Raw genomic sequence first — 16,297 nt, forward strand, 5'->3', positions numbered from 1 at the left:
GTGGGCTACAATTGCCAGTCTTAAGTTCAATCCCAGCTATATAATTAGAACTGTTCAATAATATCCTGTATAATTTTATATTTGGTTTGCAGAAAATGTTGGTTGTAAGTTATAAGCAGTTTGTAAACATGTTTGCAAAAGAATTTAAAATTTTACCAGTTTATACAGTGAAAATTCCATTTCCAATTCATCAATGCACAGATGTAACATGATCAACATCTAGCTCAAACCAGTGCATGTGGATGCAAGTTTGTTTTTTTTTTAGATGTGTTGGAAAATGAACTCAGAAAAATGATGAACATCCAAAGTCGCTGTTCCAATGCTTTTGGTTTTGTCAGCAACAGTTTTCATTCTATGTTGGAGGCTTAACTCTGACATTAATTTAACCAACTGTTCCTATACTTTTGATTTTGTCAGCAACAGTTTTCATTCTATGTTGGAGGCTTAACTCTGACATTAATTTAACCAACTGTTCCTATACTTTGGGTTTTGTCAGTAAGAATATCTTGCCTGTGGGATGAACTAATATTTTCTGCTCCAATTGGTTCTACAGATGTCTTAAAAACTTGTATTGAAGTGAGAATGTTTGCTCTGTGTTGAAGGCATCACTGTGACTTAAAAGAAGAACACATAAAGTGCTGTTCCTTTGGTCTTTATAGATTGGTAGCCCATATTGTAACACTGACTGTGCATTGACCAGTGTGAAGTTTATGGTGTTGTCTGTTGCCAAATTTTAGTCTCATGGCTTTTTTATTGTAACTAATCTTTTGCCTCTGCATTTTGCCAGGTGCTTGTGTCATGTGTTTATGTACTCTTTCTTTTTTAGTCATTTCATTAAGAATGATCAGCTGACTTAGAAATAAGGGTCATGGATAAAGTGAAATATTGAAAGCTTAGTGAATCAGCTGGCAGAGATCACCTAGCACACAATGCCATTCAGACATAATATTTAAATAACAAGACAAACTAACCTTTTTTTCAATTTTAATGTCTCGTTTAAAGACATTATCAATGATCACTACAAAAATGAAACAAAACTCAATAACATGATAAATAGATCATGTTATATGGAGATAATACATAGAAGTTCACTCAAGTGGTTCAATACATAATGACTATAACCCAAAATATGACATCAGTATAATAATTGTCAGGCTTTATATTCATTGTTCTAATGTAACACTATTTGTAACGTTCATTTTAATTGGATAATGACACAAATTTTAGATCATCAATTCTTTCCTTGATTAATAACCTAAATTGTGTGTGCAAGTACAGATGATAGATGTAATCTTATATAACTAATAAAATTAACAATAAAAAGTTATATAATAACACAAGTCTTTTAGTTATATAATAACACAAAAGTAGTTTAGATATATATATAATATAACACAGAAGTCTTTGAGTGAAGTTATGTGACCAATAAAATGCAGAATGAAATACTTGAATAAGAATCCTGGTGTACCTTCATATATACCTAGTAATAGTACACCACAATACTTTATGATACAGGCAACATTATACAATAACAAAAACAACCAAAGCATAGTACTCAGGGATACATACAGTATTAAAGTGAAACCCAGCAAAATATATATCGCCATTTGAGTAGCCATATAAATGTTTACATAAATCCTTCAAGTGTGGTTTTGATTATAAATTATTCAAGTGAAAAATATAACTTTAAAATTACCAAGTATGAAAATAATATCTGCATAAAAAAACTTATTATAACTACTCTGTAAAGTATCCCTGGTAACAAAACAATAATAATAATACAATAATTATATTGAAATATGCACAAGACAAATACAAGTATTTGCATTGTGGATGAAGTCCATTTATTACTTGTGTGCCCACAAAGTAATAAACAATATCATCAATTTCTCTCCAGTGTCTATGTATTCAAAAAGGGGTTTATTTCAATATTCTAATATTTTTAGGCCATTTGTGTCTATTCTATATTTTTGGTGTCTGTTAATCTATTTTTGTATATTTCAGACCCATAATACTGTATTTTGTTAACTTTACCTAGTCCCTAATGATAACTAAACAACTTTAACAAGTTTTACATATTTGTACCACTATAAAAAGTCAATTATAAATAAGGTTTTAATAATGAATGAAGAGATGTAATGGTCACTATCAGTAACAACCTATCATTACAGAACTAATGGATTAACGGAAAGGTCAGTTACTTGACCGTGAAGCACTATCAGTAATAACCTATCATTACAGAACTAATGGATTAACGGAAAGGTCAGTTACTTGACCGTGAAACACTATCAGTAATAACCTATCATTACAGAACTAATGGATTATCGGAAAGGTCAGTTACTTGACGGTGAAGCAAACTAATGATATTTACATTGTATTGTTATTTTATTGTGGAGCTATTATTCTGACTTATAAAGAATGACAACAAATTACCATGGATATACTATAAAACAATGGTTACCATGGTTACCACAGACTAGTGATAACAGCCCACTGTAGAGAAGTTGATGATATAATAGGTATATAACAAAACAAAATAGTCTTATACAGACACTTGTACACATACAATTTCCTATCATTATAAATTACAGCACTTCTGGTATAATACTTCATACATATATAGACACATGTCTACGTGTTTTATATTCTACTTTAATTAGGCACCAAGGTCAATGGTCTATCTGAAGGAGAGGTTAACGCCATATAAAGAATCTATAAAACCCTGATGAACTTTGTATTTTAATGTGTAAGGGTCAAATATTCCTTTTCATTTACTTTAAGCATCTACACTGAATACATGATAAAGTGTCATGGATTGCTGTCTCATTGACATATACCCAATGTCTCCCTTTAATCCACACTACCCTAAAGTGACTAACAATGTATAACTGTTTTTGGTATAAAACAAAGGTTTTTAAAATATAAAGTAGAAATCAAATCTGTCCTCCACCATCTTATTTCAACTTCCAAATTTATTGTGAGCTCAATTGTTTGCCACTTTTCAGTGGATTGTTAAAACTGTTTAGTGACAATTCTAAGCAATTTCTAATATAAACCATCTTCTTCTTCAATTTTTAAACATTTCCAATTATAAAATAGCAAAAAATTAAGAATCTGATAGAAATTTTCAAATACAGATCTAAAATATGAATGTCAAAAAAATCTTTACATCAACTAACTCAGTTAGAAGTGTTTTTAAAGTTTTATACAATAAAACATTGGTATAATTATGATGTTTGTAGACCTGACAATGTTATTCAATCGTCGTCAATAGACCCATGAAAAATCCAACTTTCTTCTACAATAACTTTAACTCGTTTCTCATACTCCCTTTTATTGTCTTTGTATAGCTGGGCTGCCACATTATTTGCAGGGCTATTTGGATTTGGTTCATCAAGCAAAGACTGAAATTATACCCAAATTAGGACTAAACTTTATTTTAAAATTTACAGTATTTTATAACTACATGGTAGCATCCATTGATATTGTTATAATTTATAAACATTTAACTTTTATTGAATAGATGAACTGTTAACACAGGGATTTGTCTGTGTGACCTTATTACAAATCATCATTGCAGACAACAAGTTACCTCCCTTACCAACATGATCAAGATCTCTGAAATGTGTAAGTCATACTACATAAATCATTATCACAGAAAAAATCCTAAAAACTTTCTCATTTCAGATATCTGATCATAAAAATGCTTTGGTTACGATTGTTCTCAATCATAAGTTTTTTTGTAAAACCTGATAAAACACAAGCGAAAATAAAATAAATCCCTTGAATTTTACAACTGATTAAAAACATGATGCCGTAACTAGCAACAGATGAAAAATTACCCATTTGTCAGGCATATTTTTACTCTTTTTTTATCAGTGCTTACTAAAACAATACCATAACTCACACTACTTAACAAGACTGGAACACATCTAAATGGTACTATTCAATCAAACATTAACAAACATATGTTGCCCTTTCAGAAATGACTGTAAGGGGCTGTCTCATAACATATTTTTATTGAAATTAAAATACTTTACACCAAGTTCAAATGACATAACTATTTTCTGAATTTCAGAATAATAAACAGCTGAATATGCTGATTAACATTCTAAAATAATGTTAGTTATAACATCTACATGTAGTTTAAAATTAACGACACCAAAAAAAGAAAAGTTCTGAGACAACCCCTTAAAAGGAAAAGATATGTGTACATTATCAATGGAGAGATTTTTAACTGTAACAAAAAATATCGCATCTAATTAATGAAAGCTGTTGCTATGACAATTCTTTAGTTGTGTCCTCCTCATCGTCCGAATCATCTTGCCAGCTTTGCTGCACTATTGATGCTACTTTTTTCTCATATTCTCGACGATTTTCTCTATATAACTGAGCAGCTTCATTATTTGCAGGGCTATTTGGATTTGGATCATGAAGTAAAGACTAAAATCAGAAAGAGACAATAATGTGCTAGGATGACAGGTATGGATGATGAAGATGACCTAAAGTAATGTCGTCAACGATTTTAAGTTAAACCAAAATAATTTATTTTCTGTTTATTTCTTATTGTTTAATTTCCAAGCACTTACCTACATGTACAAAGTAACATGATGTTAGGGAAGCAACAAACTTAAGACAATAATCTCTCAATTCCTTATAAATGACTCATATGATAATTTCATTGTACACATACACAGTCATATTTGAATATTTGTTAAATTTGCCTGGCTATAACAAATGTCCTGAACTTATATGACTTAAGTAAATTTAAATATATTTTTTGTTTTTTCAATTTTCATTAAAATCCCAGCAAAGTAAAATGTGTAATGTCTTGTAATATATCGTACAAATGATACAATGGTTGATGATTAATACCCATGTACTGATATAGAGGTATATAGTGTTATATGTAACCTTACCTGTATAGAGATAAATATGGCTAGTGTTATATGTAACCTTACCTGTATAGAGGTAAATATGGCTAGTGTTATATGTAACCTTACCTGTATAGAGGTAAATATGGCTAGTGTTATATGTAACCTTACCTGTATAGAGGTAAATATGGCTAGTGTTATATGTAACCTTACCTGTATAGAGGTAAATATGGCTAGTGTTATATGTAACCTTACCTGTATAGAGGTAAATATGGCTAGTGTTATATGTAACCTTACCTGTATAGAGGTAAATATGGCTAGTGTTATATGTAACCTTACCTGTATAGAGGTAAATATGGCTAGTGTTATATGTAACCTTACCTGTATAGAGGTAAATATGGCTAGTGTTATATGTAACCTTACCTGTATAGAGGTAAATATGGCTAGTGTTATATGTAACCTTACCTGTATAGAGGTAAATATGGCTAGTGCTATATGTAACCTTACCTGTATAGAGGTAAATATGGCTAGTGTTATATGTAACCTTACCTGTATAGAGGTTAAAATGGCTGATGCATCATATGTAGGACTCCATCTATTTTGTAAAATATCTAAACATATACTACCATCAGCATAAACTGAAATAAAATAATGTAGGTAAATAAATACATGATCAACAAACAATTCATAAAATAATGTGGCCAAAGTACATGGATGCTCCACTCGCACTATCATTTTCCATGGACCATGAAATTGGACAAAAATCTAATTTGGCATTAAAATTAGAAAGATCATACCATAGGGAACATGTGATTGGACTTCAACTTCATTAAAAACTACACTGACCAAAAACTTTAACCTGAAACTCGCACTTTCATATTCTATGTTCAGTGGACTGTGAAATTGAAGTCAAAAGTCTACATCTCGTTGGAAGTACTTGATAAATTGCATGCTTATATTGGTGATTTTGAATCTGTTCAAAGTTTTGATTTTTCTACCCTGTATACCACATTGCCTCACATTCTCATTAAGAAAAAATTCACACACCTAATTAAATGGGCATTCAAAAAATCAGAATGTGAATATATATGTTCAAACTCTTTTAGGTCATTTTTTAGTAGCAATAAACAAAAAAACTATGTTAATTGGACATGCTTTGATACTATATATGCCATTGAATTTTTACTAGATAACATGTTTGTTCGCTTTGGGGATTCCGTATATCGTCAGATTATCGGAATTCCAATGGGGACAAACTGTGCACCACTTATTGCGGACCTGTTTTTGTATTGTTATGAGTTACAATTTATGACAAAAATAAGCAAAGACCCATCGAAACAACATCTGATAAACAAATTTAATAATACTTTTAGATATTTGGATGATATTTTGGCTCTCAATAATGACGACTTCAGTATGTATATTAATGAAATTTATCCTGTTGAACTTACTTTAAATAAAGCTAATACTAACAATGACCACTGCCCTTTTCTCGATCTTGATATCTATATCACTAATGGAAAGCTGAATACTAAAATTTATGATAAAAGGGATGATTTTTCATTTCCTATCGTTAATTATCCGTTTTTAGATGGTGACGTTCCCTTGTCACCATCTTACGGTGTTTATATATCTCAACTTCTACGATTCGCTCGTGTATGTAACAATGTTTTAGATTTTAACGAGAGAAATTTATGTATTACTGAAAAATTATTACACCAGGGTTTTCGATATCACAAACTAGTCAAAACATTTACTAAATTTTATCATCGGTATAAAGACATCATTCGTAAATATAGCTCAACATGCAGACTTCTAATACGTTCAGGTATTTTACATCCAATTTTTTATGGTAATATTCTTTATAAAGCACAAAGGTGTCAGTATTCACCTCAGAAACTTACAAAACCTTTGAATAGACTTATTAAGAAGGGATATAATTACGATACTGTTGTCAAGTCATTAAAGATTGCATATTTTGGCGTTAATATTGAGTCACTGATAAGGTCTTTGCATCGGAACTAAACACATTATTTTTTTTAAAAACAGTTGTTGGCATGACACGGGTTATGTTCTACTCATATATGTTATGATGGTATGATACTAAACCCCTAACGGGAAAGATTGTGCCTGATGTTCATATGATGAAATCATAATCTTTCAGTCAGTTTAATTGAAGTCAGGAGCTGGCATGTCAGTTAACTGCTAGTAGTCTGTTGTTATTTATGTATAATTGTCATATTGTTTATTTTCTTTGGTTACATCTTCTGACAACAGACTCGGATTTCTCTTGAACTGAATTTTAATGTGCGTATTGTTATGCGTTTACTTTACTGCATTGGTTATAGGTATAGGGGGAGGGTTGAGATCTCACAAACATGTTTAACCCCGCCGCATTTTTGCGCCTGTCCCAAGTCAGGAGCCTCTGGCCTTTGTTAGTCTTGTATTATTTTAATTTTAGTTTCTTGTGTACAATTTGGAAATTAGTATGGCGTTCATTATCACTGGACTAGTATATATTTGTTTAGGGGCCAGCTGAAGGACGCCTCCGGGTGCGGGAATTTCTCGCTACATTGAAGACCTGTTGGTGACCCTCTGCTGTTGTTTTTTATTTGGTCGGGTTGTTGTCTCTTTGACACATTCCCCATTTCCATTCTCAATTTTATAATTTGGCTTTAAAATTAGAAAGATCATATCATAAGGAACATGCATATTAAGTTTCAAGTTGATTGGACTTCAGCTTCATCAAAAACTACCTTGACCAAAAACTTTAACCTGAAGCGGGACAGACGGGCGGAGGCACAGACCAGAAAACATAATGCCCCTCTACTATCGTAGGTGGGGCATAAAAATAATTAAAAACATTCCTGTAGCATAAAGTGTTGTGGATTGATGGTTATTATGGGACTTTGTATAAAACACAAAGAAAGATGTGTTTGTTAACTCGTCATTATATACAGCTCATAAATTAATCAGTCAAATTTATTCGTTAAGTGTATGTTCACTTGTGTTAATATGTCTTTTGATTGAGTCAAGCCATTTCAACTGATATTTTATAGTGTATGCGTCTTTCTTTGTTGTGATGTTACACTATTGTTTCTGGAAAGGGTGAAGTTGTACCTACATGTAAACAATGTTTCAAAACATTTAAAACACAGCTGTATTTGTTTGCACCTGTCCAAAGTTAGGAATCTGATATTCAGTAGTTGTTGTTTGTTGATGTGGTTCATAAATTTTTCTCGTTTCTCTTTTTTTTTTTGAGATTTGATTCTTGGTTTTCTCGTTTAAATGGTTTTCTACTAGTCATTTATGGAGCCCTTTATAGTTTGCTGTTCGGTGTGAGCCAAGGATCCGTGTTGAAGACCATACTTTGACCTATAATTGTTTACTTTTACAAATTGTGACTTGGATTGAGAGTTGTCTCGTTGGCACTCATACCACATCTTCTTAAACATGTATCTATGAGTTTGTATGAGTATCAGGACCTAATAATATGTCAAGCTCTACATCATTCTAAGGATGTTTGTACTAAATACACACTTACCATTAGGGTGAAACATTTTAGATACAAATCGTACTGTTGGAGGTTTATTTGGATATTCTTCAGTGAATTCTACTGTTAATTTAAATGTACCATCTTCAAAAGGTGTGTCATGTGGCCTAAAACAGAATATATAACAAATGAAGTCCATGAAGCAAGCAATAAAATAAGACAGTGTAAACAAAATAAGCTCATATTTCAATATGCCTGTTAAGAAATCATTTTATAATTATATGGATGCAGTACTGTCAAGTCTCATCTTTTAACATGAGACTCCACATATTCATGCTTAATTGGTGACATTTTCTTTTGATTCATTGTTCTTCTCTGATGTTTTCTGGGAATCAAAACAGGGTCAGGATCGATATAATATCATAACAGAGATATCACAAAGGTGAATGACAGTCCATGAGTCCTGGACTAGTCATGATAATGAAAATCTGTATTTGAAAAATGTCAAAATAAATCTGGTGCCCTGTTGATTATTTCTTTGATCAGTCATTTAACCTTATAGTAATCAGGATACTAAAGAAAATAAATGTAGAATGGTATTGAGAGAAAAATAGCTCTAGAGAGGGAGTTATGATTTTTGTTTGAGAGAATTGTTCTTCAGAGTTTAAAGACGATGCCCCCATATTGTTGAGTCTGCAGTTTAGATGTTGTAAACTTGTATAACTGTTACTTTTGGTTTATTTCAATTATACAATATTTAACTTTTAATACACCTTATCGCTACTGGTCCGCCATTACTGGATATCACACAGGTTCCTGTAAAAAATTGACGTCATAAAACAAAATATCTGACGCCACAATATAAAAGTGATTGTTGTATGCATCAAAAGTTCAAGCAGTCGGGTCGTCCGGGATTAGCGATATGGTGTATTGACTTTGTGGTTCAGTTCAGACAACACCAGGATCCCATTTATTTATTTATGTGACCAGGATCCCCTAAATCACGCTACCAGAAGATATCTAGGGTAACCCTCTTAAAGTATTTCAGAGGCATTTCATGTACGTAGATCTGTGGTCTGTGGCTTATATGGCAATATGGCTACAAGATGCATCATTTTGTAGAAAATGATGCACATGTTTGTAATTGGCTCTTTATATAAATTCTTTCCATGAAAAGGCACCTGTAACTTGTTCAAATGTTCCTAAATAGAGTTTAATGTTGTTGTGCTGGAATTAGTAAACTCTGATTATTCAATGACAATGAATAGGCTAATAGTAATAGGGATTGACCTGATTATTATGACAAATTATCTTGTTTCTCGACAAAACTTACCCAAATATTACCGCATTCCACAACATTATGTTATTGTCTGTTGGGGCACCACTTACACCAGCAGGTGGATCTTCTTGTAATCTGAAAATGAACAGTAAGAACTTTGAAAAAAAATATATAAACAAAAACGGAAGCCATGTTTGATAACTGTTTTGAAGTACATAATTCGTTTTAAATGAGAATAGGGCTACACTACCTTTTAAAATCTCTCATCAATCGTCTCCTAGCAGGTGTGGACATTGTTATACGTTATATTTTACAATAATTGTGCGTTTATCGCAGTATTTGATTGATATTTCCCTAATTAATGCGGAGAGATATTTCTTGTTTATGACGTTCTCATACGGGTTCTTTTCGTTTTTCGGTATTCAGTGAAGATGGATAAATCTGATGAAATCTAACGAATGTTCCGAATGAAATAAGATCATGTGATATTTCAATCACATTTCAATAGGTAAATGCCATTCGTCACAACTCGGCCGATTCCGTACCTTCAGAAGGAGAGATTCACCGAGCATTGCCGAATGCGGTAATGCTTATATTTTTTCAAAGAGTTCTGTGTCCCTTGGAAATATAACACTATTGAAAATTTCATAAGTGCACAATTCTTGCCAGATATCATATTATATTTATATCAGCAATGCCTCTATACCAATTTTGAAAATCGGTGCCTATTAACAAATTGTTAAAGAATTGTAATCATTGGAAATATATTTAAAAATAAAAATTTAAACTGCAAATTTAAAAAAAATGTGATATCTGTGATCATTGGAAATATATTTAAAAATAAAAAATTTAAACTGCAAATTTAAAAAAAAAATGTGATCATTGGAAATTTATTTAAGAATAATTTTAAACTGCAAATTTAAAAAAAAAATAGTGCTTCATATATCATGTACATATGTTTTTCTATTTCGCAAGATACATGTATATGCTATTGCTTAGAGTTAATTTTTAGTGCTGCTTTTAATTATTTATTTTGCATGCTGCATGCCTTGTTTTATTTGTTATCAAGTTGCATATGTTTTTATATTCGGTGAAAAGGTCATTATCTAGAGCTTATGTTTGTACTGTTTGTCAATATGCCGAATCCAAATAAAGTTTTACCTACTTACTTTCTTACTTATATCTAAAAAAAATAATATAAAAACGGTTTTTAAAGAAAAAAATATGTTTGTCAGTTTAAGGATTTGCATAGTAAGTCTTACTATACAAATCCTTGGTCAGTTATTGTCCTGGGACTGATAAAATATGTACAACGTGGGCGCGGACAATGGAACTCTGTTCTTTTATATCTTTTACTAATGCAGTTTTTTTACATGTTTAAAATATTAATAAAATCTGACACTACTAGTGTATTATAGTAGTCTCAGATAAAAGGTTTAAATAAATCGATATGATGATATGAGGGTGGTAAAGGGGGTGCCTTCATGACGAATAACGGTAAAAATTCTTGCCAAATGACGTTTTCTTTAGTAGGCTTACGGTATTAAAAAAAAATCTTGCCAAAAGACGTTTACGGTAACTTTTGGTGCATGACGATAAAATATGCCGGCACTTTCTTTTAGACGATATATAAAATCGAATGATTTTTCAAAAATAACGGTAACGATAATTATTTGAGAACTCTGACGAATCACGATAAAGATATTTTGACGAATAATCATTTTGACGCTAACGGTAGCCGAAAATGCCCGTTTGATGCCTGACGGTAAAGGGCATTACTACCCTCTGATATATCTGTTATTCAGTGACACGAGTACAAACGGCCAATGAATATCACTTAAATATTTCCATAATATTTTTGAAATTGTGGCGTGTTACATATATATTATATTGCCTTTTCGGAAGAAACGGGCGTTCACCACGTTTTCTCGGATTGCATGTATTATTTGTCTCACGGACTGGTGTTGCTCAATTAATGTTTTTCTGTGTAATATTTTGTTTATTTGCATAATTTGTCATGTTTAATGTGTTTGTATCTTGGAATACGCATTGTATCATATGTGTTTTGTCCAATAAAATATTTGAATTTGAATTTTGTTTATATGAGTAAAATTATGCCGATTTTTTTATTGTCCTCTTGGTATTTTCTCACTATATCTCTTTAAGACAGGTAATTGCTAAAGGTTACATGTTTTACATGTCACAGTTATGCTAATTCTCAAGTTACTAAGCACGACCCTTGAACATGTTTAGAACATTTTAATACACACGGACATTTTTTTTCCTTCTATATGAATTGTAGATTTAAAAGCTGATATTAATCATTTGATTTATCATTGTCCAATGGTGAGTTGTTAAAACTGGAATCGTTAAGTTAACACCTAGTGCCAATTTAACAGTATTTAAAAAAAAAATATTATTTGACACAAAGGCGGATAAATTGGTAAAAGAATGGACTAGCAGTTACATACAAATAACTATCAAATGAATAGGCTAGTTAATATAATAATTTGGATTAAAATAGATAAATTATACAATTATAATAATCTGTGACAGATCAATTGTCGCCGGGTCCATACTTTACAGTCCTATTTGACCAGTCTAAAAAAAAAACAGTACCTAAATCAGATAAAGATGGCACAAAATAACTGGATTCTTGACATTGAGGAATAATCTTAAAGCCGGACCATTGAAGAAATTGTATATTCTAGTAATATATAGTACTTAGGCATTGTTAGCTCATATCCCATCTTAATTCTTATATCTATAGACAAGAGAACTCTAGTAATCTATGGTACTTAGGCATTGTTAGCTCATATCCCATCTTAATTCTTATATCTATAGACAAGAGAACAATAGTAATCTATGGTACTTAGGCATTGTTAGCTCATATCCCATCTTAATTCTTATATCTATAGACAGGAGAACTCTAGTAATCTATGGTACTTAGGCATTGTTAGCTCATATCCCATCTTAATTCTTATATCTATAGACAAGAGAACTCTAGTAATCTATGGTACTTAGACATTGTTAGCTCATATCCCATCTTAATACTTATATCTATAGACAAGAGAACTCTAGTAATCTATGGTACTTAGGCATTGTTAGCTCATATCCCATCTTAATTCTTATATCTATAGACAAGAGAACAATAGTAATCTATGGTACTTAGGCATTGTTAGCTCATATCCCATCTTAATTCTTATATCTATAGACAAGAGAACAATAGTAATCTATGGTACTTAGGCATTGTTAGCTCATATCCCATCTTAATTCTTATATCTATAGACAAGAGAACTCTAGTAATCTATGGTACTTAGGCATTGTTAGCTCATATCCCATCTTAATTCTTATATCTATAGACAAGAGAACTCTAGTAATCTATGGTACTTAGGCATTGTTAGCTCATATCCCATCTTAATTCTTATATCTATAGACAAGAGAACTCTAGTAATCTATGGTACTTAGGCATTGTTAGCTCATATCCCATCTTAATTCTTATATCTATAGACAAGAGAACTCTAGTAATCTATGGTACTTAGGCATTGTTAGCTCATATCCCATCTTAATTCTTATATCTATAGACAAGAGAACAATAGTAATCTATGGTACTTAGGCATTGTTAGCTCATATCCCATCTTAATTCTTATATCTATAGACAAGAGAACTCTAGTAATCTATGGTACTTAGGCATTGTTAGCTCATATCCCATCTTAATTCTTATATCTATAGACAAGAGAACTCTAGTAATCTATGGTACTTAGGCATTGTTAGCTCATATCCCATCTTAATTCTTATATCTATAGACAAGAGAACTCTAGTAATCTATGGTACTTAGGCATTGTTAGCTCATATCCCATCTTAATTCTTATATCTATAGACAAGAGAACTCTAGTAATCTATGGTACTTAGGCATTGTTAGCTCATATCCCATCTTAATTCTTATATCTATAGACAAGAGAACTCTAGTAATCTATGGTACTTAGGCATTGTTAGCTCATATCCCATCTTAATTCTTATATCTATAGACAAGAGAACTCTAGTAATCTATGGTACTTAGGCATTGTTAGCTCATATCCCATCTTAATTCTTATATCTATAGACAAGAGAACTCTAGTAATCTATGGTACTTAGGCATTGTTAGCTCATATCCCATCTTAATTCTTATATCTATAGACAAGAGAACAATAGTAATCTATGGTACTTAGGCATTGTTAGCTCATATCCCATCTTAATTCTTATATCTATAGACAAGAGAACAATAGTAATCTATGGTACTTAGGCATTGTTAGCTCATATCCCATCTTAATTCTTATATCTATAGACAAGAGAACAATAGTAATCTATGGTACTTAGGCATTGTTAGCTCATATCCCATCTTAATTCTTATATCTATAGACAAGAGAACTCTAGTGATCTATAGTACTTAGGCATTGTTAGCTCATATCCCATCTTAATTCTTATATCTATAGACAAGAGAACTCTAGTAATCTATAGTACTTAGGCATTGTAGCTCATATCCCATCTTAATTCTTATATCTATAGACAAGAGAACTCTAGTAATCTATGGTACTTAGGCATTGTTAGCTCATATCCCATCTTAATTCTTATATCTATAGACAAGAGAACAATAGTAATCTATAGTACTTAGGCATTGTTAGCTCATATCCCATCTTAATTCTTATATCTATAGACAAGAGAACTCTAGTAATCTATAGTACTTAGGCATTGTTAGCTCATATCCCATCTTAATTCTTATATCTATAGACAAGAGAACTCTAGTAATCTATGGTACTTAGGCATTGTTAGCTCATATCCCATCTTAATTCTTATATCTATAGACAAGAGAACTCTAGTAATCTATGGTACTTAGGCATTGTTAGCTCATATCCCATCTTAATTCTTATATCTATAGACAAGAGAACTCTAGTAATCTATGGTACTTAGGCATTGTTAGCTCATATCCCATCTTAATTCTTATATCTATAGACAAGAGAACTCTAGTAATCTATGGTACTTAGGCATTGTTAGCTCATATCCCATCTTAATTCTTATATCTATAGACAAGAGAACAATAGTAATCTATAGTACTTAGGCATTGTTAGCTCATATCCCATCTTAATTCTTATATCTATAGACAAGAGAACTCTAGTAATCTATGGTACTTAGGCATTGTTAGCTCATATCCCATCTTAATTCTTATATCTATAGACAAGAGAACAATAGTAATCTATGGTACTTAGGCATTGTTAGCTCATATCCCATCTTAATTCTTATATCTATAGACAAGAGAACTCTAGTAATCTATGGTACTTAGGCATTGTTAGCTCATATCCCATCTTAATTCTTATATCTATAGACAAGAGAACTCTAGTAATCTATGGTACTTAGGCATTGTTAGCTCATATCCCATCTTAATTCTTATATCTATACACAAGAGAACTCTAGTAATCTATGGTACTTAGGCATTGTTAGCTCATATCCCATCTTAATTCTTATATCTATAGACAAGAGAACAATAGTAATCTATAGTACTTAGGCATTGTTAGCTCATATCCATCTTAATTCTTATATCTATAGACAAGAGAACAATAGTAATCTATGGTACTTAGGCATTGTTAGCTCATATCCCATCTTAATTCTTATATCTATAGACAAGAGAACTCTAGTAATCTATGGTACTTAGGCATTGTTAGCTCATATCCCATCTTAATTCTTATATCTATAGACAAGAGAACTCTAGTAATCTATGGTACTTAGGCATTGTTAGCTCATATCCCATCTTAATTCTTATATCTATAGACAAGAGAACTCTAGTAATCTATGGTACTTAGGCATTGTTAGCTCATATCCCATCTTAATTCTATATCTATAGACAAGAGAACTCTAGTAATCTATGGTACTTAGGCATTGTTAGCTCATATCCCATCTTAATTCTTATATCTATAGACAAGAGAACTCTAGTAATCTATGGTACTTAGGCATTGTTAGCTCATATCCCATCTTAATTCTTATATCTATAGACAAGAGAACTCTAGTAATCTATGGTACTTAGGCATTGTTAGCTCATATCCCATCTTAATTCTTATATCTATAGACAAGAGAACTCTAGTAATCTATGGTACTTAGGCATTGTTAGCTCATATCCCATCTTAATTCTTATATCTATAGACAAGAGAACTCTAGTAATCTATGGTACTTAGGCATTGTTAGCTCATATCCCATCTTAATTCTTATATCTATAGACAAGAGAACTCTAGTAATCTATGGTACTTAGGCATTGTTAGCTCATATCCCATCTTAATTCTTATATCTATAGACAAGAGAACTCTAGTAATCTATGGTACTTAGGCATTGTTAGCTCATATCCCATCTTAATTCTTATATCTATAGACAAGGAGAACTCTAGTAATCTATGGTACTTAGGCATTGTTAGCTCATATCCCATCTTAATTCTTATATCTATAGACAAGAGAACTCTAGTAATCTATGGTACTTAGGCATTGTTAGCTCATATCCCATCTTAATTCTTATATCTATAGACAAGAGAACTCTAGTAATCTATGGTACTTAGGCATTGTTAGCTCATATCCCATCTTAATTCTTATATCTATAGACAGGAGAACTCTAGTAATCTATGGTACTTAGGCA

The 16,297-nt window shown here is 31.6% G+C and overlaps 1 protein-coding gene and 1 long non-coding RNA gene across 3 annotated transcripts; one reads left to right on the forward strand and one right to left on the reverse strand.

The window, feature by feature from the left end:
• Window positions 1-1,046: 1,046 nt before the first annotated feature.
• Window positions 1,047-3,432, forward strand: LOC139484543 (uncharacterized). Its single transcript, XR_011655117.1, has 2 exons — window positions 1,047-2,262; window positions 2,333-3,432. It is a non-coding gene; the product is annotated as an uncharacterized lncRNA (long non-coding RNA).
• On the reverse strand, window positions 2,384-10,075 carry LOC139484542 (ubiquitin-conjugating enzyme E2-17 kDa). 2 transcript variants are annotated; one of them, XM_071268272.1, is made up of 5 exons: window positions 9,897-10,075; window positions 9,701-9,781; window positions 8,419-8,534; window positions 5,424-5,512; window positions 2,384-3,404 (listed from the first exon to the last, which is right to left on the reverse strand). In XM_071268272.1, the coding sequence occupies exons 1-5, from the start codon at window positions 9,938-9,940 to the stop codon at window positions 3,258-3,260; spliced, it is 477 nt and encodes a 158-aa protein (XP_071124373.1). In that variant the 5' UTR covers window positions 9,941-10,075; the 3' UTR covers window positions 2,384-3,257. The 2 variants fall into 2 exon arrangements, with proteins under 2 accessions (XP_071124373.1, XP_071124372.1); XM_071268271.1 differs by lacking the exon at window positions 2,384-3,404 and adding an exon at window positions 3,780-4,443 and having other exon boundaries at window positions 9,897-10,074.
• Between the last annotated feature and the right edge of the window lie 6,222 nt (window positions 10,076-16,297).

The sequence above is a fragment of the Mytilus edulis genome, chromosome 8 (genome assembly GCF_963676685.1).
Source record: "Mytilus edulis chromosome 8, xbMytEdul2.2, whole genome shotgun sequence".
NCBI lineage: Eukaryota > Metazoa > Mollusca > Bivalvia > Mytilida > Mytilidae > Mytilus > Mytilus edulis.

Excerpts from the sequence above, each read along its gene's own strand:
- LOC139484542 (XM_071268271.1), bottom strand. The coding sequence starts at position 9,940 with ATGTCCACACCTGCTAGGAGACGATTGATGAGAGATTTTAAAAG. Across the intron at positions 8,535-9,700 it reads TGGAATGCGGTAATATTTGG|GCCACATGACACACCTTTTG; the intron begins GTAAGTTTTGTC and ends ATTCTGTTTTAG. Across the intron at positions 5,513-8,418 it reads TAAAATGTTTCACCCTAATG|TTTATGCTGATGGTAGTATA; the intron begins GTAAGTGTGTAT and ends ATTTTATTTCAG.